At 37.4% G+C, this 19,113-nt stretch overlaps 2 protein-coding genes across 14 annotated transcripts; one reads left to right on the top strand and one right to left on the bottom strand.

The window, feature by feature from the left end:
- Nucleotides 1-151: 151 nt before the first annotated feature.
- On the top strand, nt 152-10,532 carry LOC148844587 (uncharacterized). Of its 13 annotated transcripts, none has more exons than XM_088955077.1 (14): nt 152-166; nt 283-390; nt 928-1,139; nt 2,971-3,040; nt 3,534-3,730; nt 3,847-3,922; nt 4,021-4,104; nt 4,248-4,327; nt 4,460-4,586; nt 4,793-4,852; nt 4,954-5,004; nt 5,130-5,288; nt 6,201-6,333; nt 6,785-7,408. In XM_088955077.1, the coding sequence occupies exons 3-14, from the start codon at nt 979-981 to the stop codon at nt 6,967-6,969; spliced, it is 1,383 nt and encodes a 460-aa protein (XP_088811203.1). In that variant the 5' UTR covers nt 152-166; nt 283-390; nt 928-978; the 3' UTR covers nt 6,970-7,408. The 13 variants fall into 13 exon arrangements, 10 of the variants coding, with proteins under 10 accessions (XP_088811203.1, XP_088811204.1, XP_088811209.1 ...); XR_016102277.1 differs by lacking the exon at nt 152-166 and adding an exon at nt 9,980-10,532 and having other exon boundaries at nt 268-390; nt 6,870-7,047; XR_016102275.1 differs by lacking the exons at nt 152-166; nt 283-390 and adding exons at nt 515-756; nt 9,980-10,119 and having other exon boundaries at nt 6,785-7,047.
- A 1,950-nt stretch (nt 10,533-12,482) lies between these two features.
- Nucleotides 12,483-17,730, bottom strand: LOC148844586 (F-box/kelch-repeat protein At1g55270-like). The gene is made up of 2 exons (XM_088955085.1): nt 17,179-17,730; nt 12,483-14,387 (listed from the first exon to the last, which is right to left on the bottom strand). The coding sequence occupies exons 1-2, from the start codon at nt 17,236-17,238 to the stop codon at nt 13,137-13,139; spliced, it is 1,311 nt and encodes a 436-aa protein (XP_088811211.1). The 5' UTR covers nt 17,239-17,730; the 3' UTR covers nt 12,483-13,136.
- Nucleotides 17,731-19,113: the final 1,383 nt, after the last annotated feature.

Raw genomic sequence — 19,113 nt, 5'->3', positions numbered from 1 at the left:
TAAGAATATCTTCCGTCAAAGACTCGAATCAGTGTAAGTTGTGGGACCCACTATCGGCAAATCGATCTGTACTGTCGTTCACATTAGGTGGAGACCAGAGCAAGTCAGCGATCAGCTTTTTGTAACTCCTCTCTGATGAACGGCCCAAATTTGCACAGCGATAGAGGTGAGCATGCATTTGATTGGATGGTGCATGGATAATCGTAACGAACAACCTTAACTGCCAATGGTGCCACCTATCTCGGCTATTGATGACTCACTGATGAACGTGTAACCATTCAGGTCCCAAGAAGGCTCTGATTTCTGAAAAGTACAAAAGACAACCTGCACTGAGCATCTTTCAGTCTCCAGACTGCAAGCAAGGGAGAAAGAATGGGAGCAACCTAGCGGGTATCCTTCTACCTGTGTTCAACAAATGAATTTTAGTTTTATTTTTCTCTGGAATTATCGCTGCTCATTAGAAGGTCTTAGTTTGTTGAAAATGAATATAGCACCTTGTGTTCCTTCCGCTTTTAGTTCATTTTGTTTCTATTTCTCCTTTTTTTTTTTTTACTTTTTTCTTTCTGCATAGTACAGTTTCTTGTTAGTGGATCAGGTTTGGCAATTTCGGTATATGGGTTGGCATGAGCGTAGACTAATTTCGATGAAGTGTTCTGTTTTATGGGTTATTGGTTGAACTGGAGTTGCCCAAGTTACATGTGAAGATGATATGATTGATTCATGTTTCCGTTTGTATTACCTGAAATTTTCTGTCAGGTTCAGTTGGAATCCATAAATTATGATTTTACTTTGTGAAAACTGGCTTTCTAAACTTCTCTGTATGTGTGGCAATGTTTCTCTTCTCCATATTATGTTATCTGCTTGTTTTTTGGGATTCATGGAGAATATGTTCTACCTTTCCTTAAACTGCAATCTGTTTCTATGCAGGAGTTTCCACGACGAGGGATAATTAGTTATAGTATAAACCATCCTATCGATATGGTTTTTGGTATGGGTGATGAGGAATCATGGAGTAAGCCCCCCCTTGGGAGAGCATCTGTGTTTTACTATGGTGTTGGCCACATGCTTAATGACATCACATCTGCCTGTTGGTTTACGTATCTCTTAGTGTTCTTGACAGATATTGGCCTGACCCCAAGGTATGTTGTTTTCTTGTGTGTTTTCTTAATAACACTTGTGCTTGTCTGATGTCTGAAATCCGAATCACCTATAGGATCTGTGCAACTTCTATGGATTGATCAATTAAGTATATTCTTTACGTAAATTTTGAAGATCTTACTGGGCCTGGTTTGTGCAAAGACACTCGAAGTGGTTTATATCCGTTTTCAATTTGGATAAATATGTTATTATGTCAAAAGTTGCTCATGTAGGCAGGGCAAAACAGATTAAAAAAGGGAACTTTACAAAAAGAAAGCCAATAAAATAAAGGGGACTTATTTGGGCAGATTCCATTCTTTTGGAAGACAACTAATTATTAGTAAAAAAACTCAATTTTGAAAGAAAAAAGCACCCCTAATGTATTGCTGTGTCCAATTTATGAAAATTAGCATGTGCCCAAATCAGTTTTCTAATAAATCCATGAGATTCACTCTATCATGCCACTAAGGGCCCTATAACACATATTACTGAGTTTTCCTTCTTTTAGTGTTGGAGGTGCATGAGAAGTTAGAAGCCCCTTAAAAGAATAAGATGTCAGATTTAGCTAAAATTCCTCAACAGAAGGATGATGTAGGGCTCATTGATTAAAAAAATGCATGTTATTGTTAGATTTTTCAAAGTTCAAAGGGCAATATAAAATAACAAATCGGATGATAATAGCAATGGGAGGGAATATTATAAGTACAATTTGAATTTTAAAAACTGGCCTCCTTTTTCAGATACTGAAGATGAACCATCAAAATTGAGTCTAGAACTTTTTGGTTTTTTAGGGGACCAAGAATGACCCATAAAAAAGGAGAGGCAGGACCTAGCAGTACCAGGATAATATCTAGAAATCTTATCAACCATCACAGTTGAAAATTCCACAATATACACCAAGGGGCATAAACAAGAAGATAATTTTAAGGGCAACAGAAGGTATATAGTGAAATATCTTCGGATTCCTCTCCTCTTGAATGTCCCAGAGGATGATAACAAGCAAGTATTCTTAGAGAGTTTTGCCTTTTTTTGCTTAACAAGAAATAACACAATCTCTGTGTAAGCATAGAACTGTGAATTAATTCAAGGACCTCCAAAAGAGCTAAACACACAATGAATGATGAAATGATCCAAGCATAGTATACAAGCATGCTGGCTGAACTTTGAAGATGTATGCCTCTATAGAAGAAAGATGAAGGCATAAATCTTTTCATGCACTGCCTTCAAGACAATCACCTGTAACAAAGAAGAATGCTTGGAAAAGGGACCAAGTTAAGTCAGGAACCTCAGTGAACACGAAAATGTTGCTTAAGGAGAAATAGAATTGCAAGAAGCTCTTAATTACCTTTCAAAAAAGAAGCAATAGTTTTTCATTTTTCATCTCTGTACCAGAAATTGGGTATAAACAAGGGAATTTGAGATTGGAGATACAAGACTGAGGCCAATCTGAGCTTTGTACTTTCTCTGACCTAGTGTTTAGAGATCAGTAAGAAGGATAATGCTAATAGATATCTATTGATACTTTTAGGTTGGCATGGTTGGCTCCAGAAACCCATCATCTCAATTGACTCCAATACTTATTCCTGGCAACTGAATGCCATACTTATTGAAACCCTATAAATCCTCAAGAGCCATCTTCAGAAGAAGTACCTAATTACTCTCCTTGATTTTACCCTTTCAATTAACACTTCAGTTTTTCAGTTGTCCTTGATAAACACTTCCAGAGGTCTCCTAACAGACATCCTTTGAACTATTATATGGAATTCTTAGCACTATTTATAGTCCTTACTGGAAACTCCTTATAATCCTTCTGTTGGTCACTTTCATGTGCAGAAATGCAGCTACCGTTATGCTTTCTGGTCAAATTGCTGATGGATTTACAACAATATTTGCTGGAGAGCTGGTATTTTCCACTGCATCTATTCTGTCTATGTTTTTTTTTTTTAATCTTTTTATTTCTATCTGAAATCTAGTTTTATTTCAAAAGGTTTATTATCCTTTCATGACTCACTTTAAGGAGATTAAATAGGGATTGCAGTGGTTATGTAAGCACCCCTCTATAAGTAAATGATACCTGGATTCCCACTTAAAGAGAGGGAGATCCAAGTGTGGACACTACTTTAGTGGCCTAAATAGACATTTTAGGTGGCCCATTAGCTTTCTTTCACAGACATGGTCCCAACCCACTTAATTGAGTTTTAAATGGACCTTAGTAATTGGATTTCACGGGCTTACAGTCAAGCCCATTCTTTTTCATAAAGAAAAGATGGATGTATCTTATTGTAAATTTCACTTTCAATAGCTACTTAAAATAAATATTTGGTGCATTAGAATTGCTATGTTTGTATTAAAAGTATATGCTGAAAATAAATGTCTCCCTTTGTTTTGCATACTAGATCGACAGGTTTGGACATTTCAAAATATGGCATGGTGCTGGATCAGTTCTGGTTGCAGTTTCTTTCTCTTCTGTTTTTGGCATTTGCCTTCCATGTAAAATCTTTAGGACAAATTCATCTGCAATTCTGACAATTAGTTATAGTACTTTTGCTGCAATTTTCAATGTGGGTTGGGCGGCTACCCAAGTTTCACACATGTAACAACCTTTCCTGGCTTGAATTTTCAAGTTTATGTGATTTCATTATCTTTTATTTCCTTTAATCATCTTCTTTTTCCCAAGAAAAACTTATGGAAAATGGGCCTATGTTGAAGGTCTATGGTGAATTGCATCACACTGAATCCAACAACCAGAGTTGTGCTAGCTAGTTGTCGTAATGCCTTTACAATGGTTAGTGTCTTTCTTGACATTTTGTCTCAGTCACTGTTATATCTGTTCACATTATTGTGAAGGTTATGATCTTTTATTATTTGTTCTAATTGTTTAAGGTGGCCAACCTCAGCCTATATGCAGTTGCTCTGACAGTGTTTAATGTTAGCAAACCAAGAACACCTATTGATATTGAAAATCAGGTATCTTGATTAAATAAGATTATTCACTTTATAATGAACACCTCCAGCAAGGATAGGAATTTAACAGGGCTCATGAAAATTTATTGATAATTCTCATGCATCTTCTCTTTGGTTTGACTTTTAAATTCCCTTTAAATGAACAGTACCGCTGGATTGCATATTTGTCAATTTTCATTGGATGCTGTTTCGTGAGCATATTCCTTATTGGAACCAAAGAGCCAAGGTGTGTTGGCTATTATTATTTTTTATGTTTTTAAATTCTCCTACATAAGCTATTTAAGCCATGTCATTTCTTCAAATAGTTTCACATTCTAATAATATTTGACCAAACAATTACCTTTCATTTCATGTGAAGATTGAAGCAAGGAATACACGGAACAAGTAACCATAGAATATCATGGGCACATTGGTTCAAGAAAGTATTATACTATCAAGTTGCTATTGTTTATGTACTCACTCGACTAGTAACGAATGTTTCACAGGTCACAACTGTTTTTTTCTTTCCTTTGTTTGAAATGAATCTTCTAATATGGCCATGGTGAAATTTTCTTTCAGTTCTTAATGGTGTTTCTCTCAAATTACTATAATAATTATTAAAAGAGGTCTTCAAGATTCTTTATGGATAATATTTGCAAGAATTGTTTTTGCAGCCTTGTTGTTTTCACATTAAAACTGTTTCTTTGATCAGGCATTCCTTGCATTTTACGTCATTAATGATCTGCAAATGGCTCAATCATCTAAGGCATTGGTAAATGCAAAAACCTTATGAGATCTCATCACATTCATTTCATATCTGTTTCATTTGGACACATTGGTGGGATGATTTTGATTTCTAACTAATGTGGACAGGTACCTGCTATCATCTACATATGCGGCATTGTGGTATCTGTCATTTTACAGGTTCTAACTCAATTATCAATGGTCTAATTGAATGCATTTTTAGAATTCATTGGTAGCAGAATGCATACCTTTTTAGTTCATCGTTTTCTTTTTTGATACTAAACCATTATATGTCCACATTGCAGGAGATTACTTGGACTGGCCAACGTCTCAAGGCCTTCTTTACTGCTGGAGGTGTTCTTTGGATATTTTCTGGTGCGGGGATCCTTTTTCTTCCCAGTATCATGCAAAATCTTATGTACCTTTTATCAGTGGCTATTGGTGTTGCCAATGCATTAATGACGGTATGTTGGTAATTCCAAGGCTCTCTAGTGTTATTTTTTTTCTAAATGATAATTTCATTAATTCAACATAAGAATAATTACAAAAAGGAAGACAAATTTTCTTATCTTCCAATTACAACTTGAGCCCCCAAGAAAAGAAAAAGGAGAAACAATAAAATTACATCTGAGCCCAAAAGGCTCTCTAGTGTTATCCTTGTGCTATGTAATGTCAATAGATACAGATCAGACCACTATATTCTGGATCTGACATCACTTGCAAAGAATACCAAAAATGCACTTATTCTCTTCTTGTTTATTTTGATTGCTTAGCACAGCTATCTTAAATGATGACTTTCATTTCACTTATTACCAGGGGATCACATCCAGAAATCAATTTGTAGATCCAAATGGCAAAGAACAACATATGGGAACTGGTGCATTTGTAATGGAATGGTTAGGTTACTTATTATTCTGGCCATCAATGTACTGCATTTTTCGTGCAATAAAAATAGGAAAAGAAATGGTCAACAACCAGAAACAATCTACAAATAGATAATGGTTAGAATCATCATATGTACCAGGTTTTAGTTTGGGTGATCTTGAAGGTGGAAACCAGTCACATTGTGACTCCAGACCCCAGATTACAGCAGCCATATCATATGCATTACCATAATCAAGTGACTAGTTGTATCCAACTAGACTATAATTTAAAGGAGCAAATCTGGAACAAGCCATTGGTAAAATGGAAAAGGAGCCAGTTAGTGATCTTGAGATAGCCAAGTTATTTTAGTACTACTAAGGTTAACATGTTTTCTGGACATAAAAAACCACATAATCAAAATAGTACTTGTTTTCTCTTGAATTTCATGATTTTTCTGCAATATTTGACCTTTCATCTTTAAATCTTCTACTAACTTTTATTGGATTATACAGGTGACAGGAGTGAGCATGCAAAGTGTTTTAGTTGGAGAAGATTTAAATGGTTGTGCATTTGTTTATGGGTCATTGAGCTTCTTGGACAAAATCTCATGCGGGCTTGCTTTGTACATTCTTGAATCCAATCAAGGTGAGTAATCTGTCAAGTCTCTCTTTTCTCAACAAATATATTTCAAAAAAAAAAGGGCAAATTTCTTAAACTATCCCTACTCTTTAGCTAATTGTCAAGATGTACCCTTACTGTTTATAAATTGTCTTTGGGGCATCCTTATTGTTTCTGACAATTGTCACGAACTTCCCCGTCATGGGCCGTTGACATGTGACATCATATGATGGGTATATTGTTAAAAAATTCCTGGATTACCCTTCACTAGTCTAAAATGCACCTTTTCGGTTTGACCCATTTCGCTTTGGTCACGACCATCCTCTTTGAGCCACCTGCATCCCACAGATGTCAACACGACAATGACGAAGGCATTGTCTTCGGTTTGTTTGGGTAATATGATCATTCTCTATAAGTGGAGCAAGGTATCGTCTTCAGTGTGTTTGGAGTCACAATCATCACCAGTGTTATATTACAGCCAATATGATCATTCTCTATAAGTGGAGCAAGGTATCGTCTTCTGTTTGTTTGGAGTCACAATCATCACCAGTGTTATATTACAGCCACGAGACGGTTCTGGTGTCATTGGTAATAACCGGCATAGCTTCAAGTACAACTGATCTGGTGGAAGGCGAGCTCTGTCAACCGACTGTGAGTAGATAAAACCATCAACAGATGAAAGAGTGATGCAGTGGTGGAAGCTTAGGCTGCATTTGGAAGCAATGTAGGCGCTTGGAAGGAGTACGTAATTATGATCAACATAAAACTCCACTCTAGTTCAGTTTTGTGTGCGTTGGATGGAGCGGAGTTTTACGTCATTAATTAATGTAAAACCTCATCAAGCATAAAGTTTTACATCAATAATCGATGTAAAAATTACATCGATTTTATTGATGTAAAATTGTACTCTTCCACCATTGCATTTTTCAAAAAAGCAATGGTCACTTTCACGGTTCAGTGTAAAACGTTATTGGTGTATTTTTATACCAATGACATTTTGCACTGATTCCAACCGCAGGATGTAAACACAGCATTTCATTGTGAATGGAGCATTTTACAACAATTGTGAAAAAATACAGATTTTTTATGCCATTTGTTTGAAGAGATTCCTAAAATTCTCCCTTCACACGCCCAGCCCTCTACCCGTTCGCATACTCACACGGCTAGCCCCTAGCCCTTCGGCCTCGCCTGCTTGCACACCCAGCCCCTCGCCCACCCGCCTTGCCATCTTGCATATCCACTCCTACAGCCCGCTTGCCTCGCCCGCTCGCATGCCCACATGGGTCCCTAACACGACACATAACACACCCACATGGGTCCCTAACATGACACATAACCATTCAAGGCACTATTGAACCTCCAATCTCTGTAAATCCTTGACCAATATTGACTTTGGACCTCAAATCTCTGTAAATGGTCCCCAGAAGCATAACTTTCACAGTAAAATGTCTAAAAATCTGAACTCAACACAAAATGTTGATAGTAAGACAACCATGTAAGATAAAAGGATTAGGGTTTAAAAACAACGACTTTTCTTCTACAGGTTTGAGGTTTAAAAACCATAAAAATCGTATGTCATTGTTAAACATCGTTTTATTCTTACCTAGAAACAAAAGTTCACAGTCACTGGCTGAAAGTTGCAGCGGTAATGGAGTGCTTGGAACGAACAACGAAGGGTTTAGCATTCATGAATGAAGCTAATAGGATTGCCCATTCGCCTAATCGTTAACCATTGAGGGTTAATACATTAATTTTCTTTTCGAGCAAATTTGGTCCAACTTAACAAAAGGGCATAAATAAAATTTCAATAAAATCGTTATGATTTAATGGTAGTGACAATTGTCAAAAACAATAAGGGTGTTCCAACACAATTTATAAACAATAAGGGTATAACTTGATAATTAGCTAAACAATAGGGATAGTTTAATAAAATTGTCCTTCAAAAAATTTACATACTTTCATTTAGATGAATCATGGCAGTGCTCAATGTGGTTCTGCCAATTTTTTCTTACTATTGGGTTTAGAATAGATAAAAAATAGAGTCCATGTAAAAGTATTTGGATTAAAATGTAACTACTTTCCATTTTTCTAAAAAGAAATAGAAATGTCTATTGTCAGCATGCTCAAACAAATCTACACCAATCAAGCAAATCTTGAGTAAACCGAGTGATTTCATTCACCCAGATTCTTGCAGATTCCGAACAGAAACTTTTACACTACATTAGTCTCTTGGTTTTTATATCTTAACATCAATTTTTGGCCCCAAATAGTTGGACTAATGCCTTTTGGGTTGAGTACAGCTCAAGTAAATCTTAAGCATCAGTATTTGGGTAGATGTTGCAGGAGTTGGTGGCCCCAAAGGACATCTAAAATATATTTTTGTCAATACAAAAGTCAAAGTCTTGGTACTAGAGGCAACACAATTTGAGTCCGGATCTCCTCCCTACAGAATTCTGCCCATGTTTATCACAGCCACACATAGAGAATACCTCATCATCTGCATAATATTATGCAGGGAGAGATGTTTCTAATTCATGGGGATAGTGTATTGTGGGTAGGCGTGGGTAGAGTTCTCGTGGAGAGGAGATTTGACCTCTATTATTGATAAAGTCATGTGGGACATGTGGAAAGAAAGAAAGAAAAAGAAAATAAGAACGTTATAGTGAGACTGTAAGTGGCAACATTCAGTCCATCATTTGCACATAGATCCTAGCCTCAGAAGGGTTTTCTAGCACTTTTCCAAATGATGTCAAAAGGAACCTGTTGGGATCATATCATCTTCCTCCATATGACTCTTCACATGATCCCCCAATGTTAGTAAATACGTATATAGTACATATATTATATACTTACATATAATTAATAAGATGTGTGCATACCATACTAAGATTAAAAAAAAAATTGGTATTATACTCTAAATGTGTTATAACAGTCATAAAAATACATCATGTTGACAGGTTTAGAAAAGAAGAAAAGAAAATAGTTGTCTGATGATGATGATGAAGAATCCAAAAGTTTGTGCATGAATTTTTCCATGATCCTGAGAACCTAAATTTAACAACTTTGGGTACATGATGATTACACTCATTCTAGCATTGCATCACATCACAGAGGATTTAGACTTTGTCTTCATAATTTGCACGTTGGACCATATATAATTCCTAACACAAAAAAAAAAAAAAAAAAGAGTTAATAGAGGGTTGGATAGGATTTGAGAGCCACCCATTCCCAAATATGAAATATCAATGTTTTTACTCTTCAAAAATTAATGGAGTACGATCCAAAGGCAGCAGATTTTTTGCCTCAGGGGCTAAATCCATTTTGGATCTACCTCCACTCTGCATTTTCACTTCCATCCCCCAAATAGATTGTAGCCTATCATCTGAAAGAGGATAGGAATAAGAAGCTGGGAGTGTAAAGCACAGAATTTGGGTTTGTTTTTTCATACAGCAAGTAATGATGTAAACAACAGTATATCTACCACTCTACCAGCCAATAGCGGTTTTAAGTACCCTTTTACTGTGATTGAAGCTCAGTTCAACAATGCCAACAAAGCCTTGTCACAACAATATGGGGTCGGTTACATTCTTCATTCCACCGTGATGTTTCAACAAAAGGATTGACAGATATGTGGCTTGAAATTTCTACTTACCATCCTACCCTTTTTATGCAGATACTGCCTCAATTCTGAAGGGTTGCCATTCAATCATGGGCTGCTTTTCTGTTACAAGGTATGGATTGGGCTTGGTCCCTGCATCTTGCGCGCTTCTTGGACTGGTAGTCACATACACCATGAACCTTCATACACCCGATTCAAAACCTCTGTTGGAGCCCCTCTTGGCATAATATTGAAAAAGGCCCTATTGGTTTTCTTGGCGGAGATCCAGGAACAAGGATACAACCGGGGTACAACAATTTGTATTTTAGAAAAAAAAATAACAAGATCAGATATTTGGAAGTATCCTATAAACAACACCGAATTTGCTTTCAAGCTGTTACAAACAGCATTAGAGAAGGTCCTTGCTCAAGAGGAAGAAGAAATGTAATATTTCAAGGCAGGTTAAAGTTAAACTACTTGGTAGATTCTCTACTTTTTAGCTTATTGAAGCCATATTGGCTATGTACAAGATTAGATATCTTTGACATTTTCATTTATATATGACCACTTATATGTAATGGAATCATACTGAACGATTAATAGTGTACAAGATATTAGAAATTTGAAATTCGAGTGGGTAATTTTTAGTTAAAAAAAAAAGGTCACTATCCAATGTTAGTCCCATCTATGAGGGGTCTTGGCACAAAGTAGCCAACCTCAGACTAAGTCAAAACAGCCTTATCCCACTTGACAGCCGTTCCAACACTCTAAATATGAAAATTGCTGTTTCTCACTAGTGTCTTTTGTACTTTCGATTCCCAACGATTTGGAATTTTTGGACCGACACTTATTGGCATCTTCTACTTTATAAGGATGCAAAGATTGAATCCTTCTAGTTGTCTGTGGCCCGAGCAGAGTTGACGCGTGGCAATGATACGCATTGCCATTGCCAGCGATGGTCCTCTAAATGACTAAATCACAAAAAAGCTAAAAAAAAACAAACACTCCCTTGGGGACATGCATATCCCTGTCCACCAGAGGATTTTTTTTTTTTTTTTTTGAAGTGGAACTCCAGAGAAAATGTGTTGAGATAGATACATATACTATCCAGACATGCTGTCTCAGAGATCCAGCAAAGATGATGCATTACTTGATGTTCAGAGCAGAGTATAATTACTGGAACTTCCGGTACTGGTTAACCAAGGACATTAAGCATTTTCAGCTTTTTGAAGAGTAATGAGGCTTTTCTTCAATGTGCATCCTCCCTTTGTCTTTCACACACACATCAAATAGAGTATTTGGATATGCCACCTCAATATTGCTGGCAGAATACGTTGATTCATGCTCATACAGAGTATAATAACTGGAATTTTCAGCTCTGTAACCAGGACAGAAGCATTTTCAGCTTTTTTGAAGCGGAATCTGAAATAAAGCAACCTTCAACAGAAGATAAAGACTTCAGCCACTTACACCCTAATTGATTGAAGCATACATGAAATCCAAATCCAGAGATGTTTTATTAGACAAAGCACCTTCTTGCACTTGCTGCAAGTATTTTTTTTTTTTTTTTTTGGTTTCCCTAACACACTCCAAATAAAACAAGCAGTCAACGCTTTGTTTACCGGGCACTGCAAGGACCGTTTTTGCTGCAGAAGGCAGGATTGGACAAGGCTGATTTTACTCTGGTGGACAGTCCAAACAAAAGGAAAAGTATACCTTCTTAGTGTTTCAGGCCAATGAAACCCCACTCTAGGAGAGGGTACAAACAGCCATCGCACTAGTAGTCTGCTTGTTAGGTTAACTTGAGATCCATCCAAGATCCAACAGGCCTATTATTTAGCAGAAACTGTTGTTGCCAAAATCTGCAGCAAGGATAAATACTGAAAATATTCGGAATAGGAATGAATACTAGTGCAGTCCTCGGCTTAGGCGATTCGCAATCGCAAAAGACATCCAAAGCCCTAGAGTGCTGCTCCAAGGTGGACCTTCGACGCTCAAGTCAGTTGAACTAGAAACAAGAATGAGAAGGTGTGCTGAGAAGTGGGGAGAGTTAGGAGTGGAGAATGAGAGGAGTCCGGATCTGCTCCTCACAGCTCTCCTACTGGGAGATGTTCCCAATACACAGTGGGATGTAACCGTGTGAGAGAGAAAGAGAGCTTAAATTACAAGGTGCTCGCCTATTTATAGGACCAGTAACCCAATCTTTCAGTTCATCTTACGATGGACACGTTATGCGCACATGGCAGCCTCAGTGTGTTGTAACTTGTAAGCTTGTATAAACCACGTACTCCGATATGGGATAAATTTATCATTCTGCCCGCCAACTCAATACCACGTGGCAGCTTTGCATCTATGCATAGCACGTTTCAGCTATGCATTGCCCAAGCCCGTCTGGGGTCGGGCTGGCCCGTCAGACTACCCGGCCCATGAACAGGTCTAAACACCACCACCACCATCATCAACAAAAAAAACAATTGTAGATCTTACCTCAAGAAACAATACGGAAGCACGAAAAGCCAAAGAACCAGGGCTGTGTCCTCCGCATCTGTCAAGACTGGAAACGAAAGGGAACTATACATTTCAAACAACAACAGTGTGGTGATTCCATACGTATTCACAAATCAGCTCTAGGGACTAGGACTACATATTTTTCTCTTTTCATGGAATAATTGACGACAGAAAACATACACACACGCACAGAGCAAAGCTACCTGACAAGACTAAACAAGGTGCAAAGGCCTTGCTTGCTGTAATACTCTCTCTCCTCAATGGCTTCTACAACCCCGCGACCAAGTCTGCTAAGCTTGGTTTTTTCAACAGTTCCTGTTTACAAACTTAAAGTCGATACTACTCCAAACTTCCAGTTTGGAACACGCAAATTGGTGTATAAAATCAAGATTCCTCCATACCAGTGTGTCCACTTCTGCTTTTTACATCCAGCCGCTGCATTCACTGTTTGCCTTCTGAACTTGCACATAAACTGGTCAATTAACATGATGTTAAACTGAGTATGTCTTTTCCCACTGTCATCCTTCAGATGACTGTTGATTGAACCAGCAGAAAGCACATGTGAAGAACAAAGACAGCATGCTGCTCCATTGAGGAGACTGAGAACCCAACCCAACCAATGAAGACATTCCTTGCTTGTCAGAAACTCATCATGACAAATGGATCCGCAGGTACTTCTGAGTTGGGCAGATACAAGTTTGGAATCTTTAAAAACCCTCTGCAATTATGCCTGGAGTACTTGACAGTGCACAATGTGACTCTTTAAACCACCTCGACCTGCAATGCTGGACAATATGTTTGTGACTAGGGTCCTAAAGTGACCTTTTGATCCAATAGTCTCCCAAAGATGAGGGTTACTCTCCACATTTTTATCTGTGCTAGAAACATTAACCATACTGATACTCATATTGTTACGAATGATGCAAAGCTTTCCATTGAGGGGAACGATTGCTGCAGCTTCCAGGGCCTGTGAGCTCCCCAGGTGGAGTTTGCTGTCCATAAACTTGTTCCATGAATCCGAGGCTTCATCATAGACTCTCAGTTTGCACCCATCCTTACAATCCAAGGCATAGAGCTTCCCGTTCAGAGAGATACTGGGGTTACGCCATCCTGAAACCATTCCATCATGAATTGGGGTCCAGCTGTTGGTTTCGGGGATATAGGCTTCACTCATCACCTGACGATGCGACCCAAGCCCTTTCAGGAACCACTTTCCATTATAAACAACTCCAATGAAGGGCACCATGGCTGTGCTCATGTCTGCAATAAAACTCCATCTGTTCTTGTTGGGATCGTAAACCTCAGCTGATCTAAGAGTCCTTTGGATCCCTTCGCACTCACCACCAGCCACATAGAGGCAGTTATTAATTACACAAGAACCGAAGAAATGGCGTTTCCGCAACATATCTGGTGCACGGTGCCATTTATTAGTCCTGGCACTGTAGAAGATGACCCGTCTCATGGATCCTCTGAGTGGATCTTTGCCCCCAAATAAATAGAGGTGGCAACCACTTAAAACAGCACAACCAAACCCAAGGGCTGCAGAATACTCAACAGGAACAGGAGGAAGTGGCTGCCAGAGCTGATAGATAGGGTCAAAAGCATGCCATGAGATCCTTCCATCACGATCTCTTTTGATGACATAGATCCATTCCTCTGCCATTCCCAGATTCTTTCTTAGTGAGTAAAAGAAATTACCAGCAAGAAGCCGATACCATCTCTTGCAGACTAGTCGGAGCTTTCTATGCTCAAACCTAGGAACCCGGATAAGGCAAGCAATGGCAAGATCATCAGGAAGGCCAGGTATAAGGGGGGGCTGGATCCTGGTCCTCTCCCTGCGGGAGTTTTTACTCTTGTGTGCATGAGGGTTGATATCAGGTTGTATGCAAAGCTTTGATCCTGGAACAAATTTCCTTGCCCCAACAACAGTTTTTAAGCCTGCATCTACCCTGCAGTAGCATGATACAGATCCTACCTGTATTAAACAATTTCATGTTAGGGTGCAGATAGAAGATTTAGGTGTAATGAAATAATAACAATTATCTATCAAAAAAATGAAATAATAACAATCCACAAAAACAGCAAGAGCACCACCACCAACAACAAAAACAACAGGAGTAGAAGCAGAAACCTTTTTTTTTCGGATTATCAACAACAACAATTTATAAAGGATTGCATACCGTCTACAAGTGGAATAGAGAGCAGGGCTACCATTATTGATGCCTTAAAATTTATGAGATTCCCAAAGCAAAGTTTGTTGAAATGGTGAGCCTTATGCGGACATGATTGACATTGAAATAGTTATATGTACATTTTTAAGCAACCATAGGGTGTGATGTGACATCTACATGAAGATCACCATGGAGAAACAAAATTTTATGTCCACCAAATGGTGAGTTGATCAATAGAAGGTGAAAAGGCAATAAAGGTCTGAATTGCAGTCAATTTTTATGGAAATTTTTTGTTCAAAATCAACAACATGCTCCTAAAGACATGGCTTAGCCAGAAGAAAAATGTATGGTTTACAATCAACTTTTTCTAGCCAAAATTCAAAAGGCATCACTTTTGCTAACACCAATATTATGGGACCATTGACAAAAAACGCAAATAGCTTTTGAAAAAACTCTTTAAAGATGATTGAAATAAAGAATTTCTTTCACGTTTCAAGTTTATGAAACTTGATATGTAGTATTTGAAACAAGTTATGAATACAATCTCATGTATAGCATTACCCAAAATTCTAGAAAGCCCATCAAATGCATTAGATAAATAGATTTATGTGGACTTTAAGAAGCATGCAAGTATAAGAACTAAGCATTACAAGTAACAGAAAATTAATTTTATGCAGATGGTCATCAGCCTAAATGTCAATAGCAGTTTGTAGTTAGAGGCATCAGCCTTCAATGAAACATTGTGTTAGTACAGCTATATTTTGTTTTCTGTGCAAGTTTTGCATGCCTAACTGTTACTTGAAATATAGGAAAGGTTGGGTTTCCAGTGACAAGAAGGACCCAATTCAGGTGGTTGTATGGAGTCAAGGTTTTACTGCTTTATGGGCCTTTTAACTGCCTTCAAGAACTTCAAAACTGTTTTCCATTTTGCTAGTTGAGGCACTATCATCAATGAAACAACTAGTTACTTTTTGGCATAGCCCTTTTTATGGCATCAACAGAAAATAAAATAGTTATTCTAAATTAGTCAAAAAAGGTAATAGCAATTCCATCAACTTCTTGTCCAAACTCCATGTCAATTATAAGAAGATTTTTTTTTTTTTTGATCAGTCAACTATAAGAAGAATTAACAAAGAAAAATATCTCAACTTCACAGGTTACAGTGACATCTGTGGCTGAAAGCTGTACAACGAATAGTATAAACTGGGGATTGACCAAACTAGGTTACACCCAGTGCAAAATGAAGGATTAATCAGATTCAATGACCTGATTTCCTTATCATGTGAATTTAGTAGCTAACTTCAACTAAATCATTTAAAATAAACAACATATTTATTAGATCATAAAAGGCTAGGGGCCATCTTGATGTAATTGGGTTACGACTGTGAGAATACGGGTTTGAGTCTAAGAGTGGTCGCTTCATGTGAGAAAATGCAAAAGGTTAGGTACATATCCAATCCACCCTTCCCAAGACCCCAAATGGCTGAGAGTAACATTAGACGATGACCCTAGATGGTGAAAACCATACGGAAAAGATAGCAAACTGTATAAATGTAAAAGTATATAAAAAAATTAAAAATAAAAATGTTATGTTAGATAGTTAAAGTATTTACATTCTCCAAGAAACTAAGAACAAGAGATAGAACAAAGATGAAGGGAAACAAGACAAAAGTGGTAAACAACGAGAACTAGTAGAGTAGTTGCTTTTCATCCTCAACCAGAAATTGGAATCTGATTGTTAATACTAAATTGTTACAAGAACCTCTGAAAAATCCAAGGGATGACAACTAGAGGCTTCTCTCAATAAAGATACATGTTTCTTTCTTTCTTTCTTGTTTTTTTTTTTAGAAAGGTAAAAATTCGATGCATGAAATTACTTGACTAAACGCTCCAAGGTTCGTACCAAGAAACAAACTCATGTGAATGGAACTCTAAAACCCAATGTACAAAAGGATAAGACAAGAAGCGGCTAGAAACGTATAAAGAAGATCTGTGTCAAAAGCACAAGAGCAGGATAACAATTCTCCAAGCTGGTTAGCACTCTCCTTGTGATTAAAACACTTTCGAAGATCGAACCTTTACCTAAAAACCGATCTCCTACCTAATAAAATAAAGAATTTAAAAACGTAGTGGCCTCTGAGCAACACGAAAGTTGAAATGATCTACCCCCACACTAGCCCCATCATTCCACAATTAAATGAGATGGCCGCTTTATTTCTTCTCCAGAGCTAGAGACTTGAATATTCAGGAACCAACAGATCTAATATTCAACTTACCCATCTCTGAACTTGAACTAGATCACATACCCTATTCTCTAAATCCGAAGTTACAAGGCTACCACAGCGAAATGCAGCAATGCTACTTTATCTCCATGATTGAACTCAAAACCACGAAAAAAAAAAAAACTTAGTTTCAATCAAGTAGAAATTTAGTTCTAATCAAGTAAAACCAACAAGGGACAACACGCGTTCATCAGATTCCAGAGCTTCAATCAAACACGGGAAATTCATCGATAATTCGATCTGGGTATACAAAAAGCACATGGATTGAAAAAAATAAAAGTCGAAGGACCTCATATAAAAAGATAGAACTTACCAATGGAGCTTGAATTCGAACGCCTCTTTCAGCATTCGAAGAAGTCTGAGACGGCTCCATCTCAGAACGAGGACTTCATCTATAAATTATCTCATGCAACTTTTCGTCGAACCCAGGAGCAGAAAGTGGGAGAAAAGAAGCCCAAGAGACTCGGATCGAGCTTCTCAAGCTTCAATCGAATGAATCTGCCAAAAGAAAATCGCCAGAAATAGAAAGCTTGTCTTATCTCTGCAAATAGAAACAACGAACAACAGTGAGAGTTGAAGAAGAACAGCAACAACTACAACATCAGAGCATCAAACGTGAGGGCAATGCGATTCTTCTCCCCCCTCTAACTGAAGATTACTGCTGGACCCATTGCTTTTACCAACTTCCCAATAATAAAATGCTTAAAATTTCATTTATTACTTAATTTATTCGTTGATTTCATTTCTATTCTCGCCATAAGACAAACAAGCCCGTCAGATCAGAGTCCCCAGATACTGTTTTGCCAGTCAAACCTTTATGGCCTTTACCCTTGATAAATAAATCACACACAAAAAAAAAAAAGAAAATTGGAAATAGTGGCTGATATGTATCCACTATCCAGGGTCTACCATCCTTTGATGGATTTTACCTACCAGCTCTCATTCATTCCACCATTGGATTCTCATACCAATAATGATTCAGTGTTTTCAACCTCTGGGCGGTCAATCGTCACATGAGTTACAATTCTAGGTCCGATTTTCTTAAAATCTGGAATTTGGCCAAAATAATTAAACTCTGATATCAAAAGTCATCTGAACTAAGTAGTTTAACTGTTGATCCATTCGACTTTGTTACTGATTCATGTTATATATGTTGAATTGCTCTTCACAGTGGCGCCTCACACCAATCTTACAGTCACATCCTGTCCTGTAGGAGATATTCCGGATGTATGGCCAGGACATGCTATAAAGTTAGTGTGAGGTGCACTCTTTTGAGGAGCATATTCGGACTCTTATATACACAAATTTTCAAGTTAACACAGCTATCAATATTTATACATTCGAAGGCACCAAACACACTTTAAACCCAACATAATACACACATATATATAAATGTATTTAAATAATATAATACATGCTTATACACGTAACTGCAAAGAGCCCCAAATTTATAGATAAGTCTGCCAAGAAAAACATGGTTAGACTTAGAGCAATTGACTTAATTAAACAATCTAATGAAGAAAAATTATTTTGTTTCCATTGTTACCTCTAAGCTGAGGTGGGCTTGTCCTGACTACACTAGTGGTTGATCATGTACAATTAATTTCAAAGTTGGTTCCAAAGTAATGTATCTGAATTAGTAGCTCCAATGCCCTAATAAATCAAAAGGTTTAGGGCAACTGAGACATTTGGAATATGCACTTTATAATGAAGAACTTTGGACCTAGTGAAATTATATCTCTAGTTTCTCTATTTGCTTGCTATTTTGATTTTCTATGCATCTGTTAGTAGGTGTTGCAGTAAAACATTAAAATATAAAGAATACATTAACCTTATAATGCAAGTAAAAGAGGCCTAAGCTTGGACCTTTCAATTGTTTATGGAGAGCCCGGAAAGAAAAAAAATAAAAATCTACCTTCTTTATTATTTAATTGAGCTGAGCCTGAATAGATTTTGGTTTGCGTAAAGGAAAAAATCTATGTTCTATTGGTTGATAAATATATTATTTCTGTAATGCCAATAATACTCTGATTATGTATCCAAAAATTCAACACCCTTTGTTTTTTTATTTGGATTGACTAAATCTGAATGACCAGAATTCGGATTTGAATAGTCTGAGGGTCTTAAACTTGTTGTTTTCTTCTCATAATAAAGCCAATTTCATGAATCATGATTTTGAGTATGTGTTGCTCTATGTCAACTTCCTCTCTGACATCTAGCGATCCCCCTTAACTAACCCACTCATCTA

Source organism: Nelumbo lutea, chromosome 7, assembly GCF_056320005.1.
Source record: "Nelumbo lutea isolate HS-2025 chromosome 7, American lotus-T2T, whole genome shotgun sequence".
NCBI lineage: Eukaryota > Viridiplantae > Streptophyta > Magnoliopsida > Proteales > Nelumbonaceae > Nelumbo > Nelumbo lutea.
The sequence above is the reverse complement of the archived record's forward strand: the minus strand, read 5'-3'. Positions and strand labels throughout refer to the sequence as shown.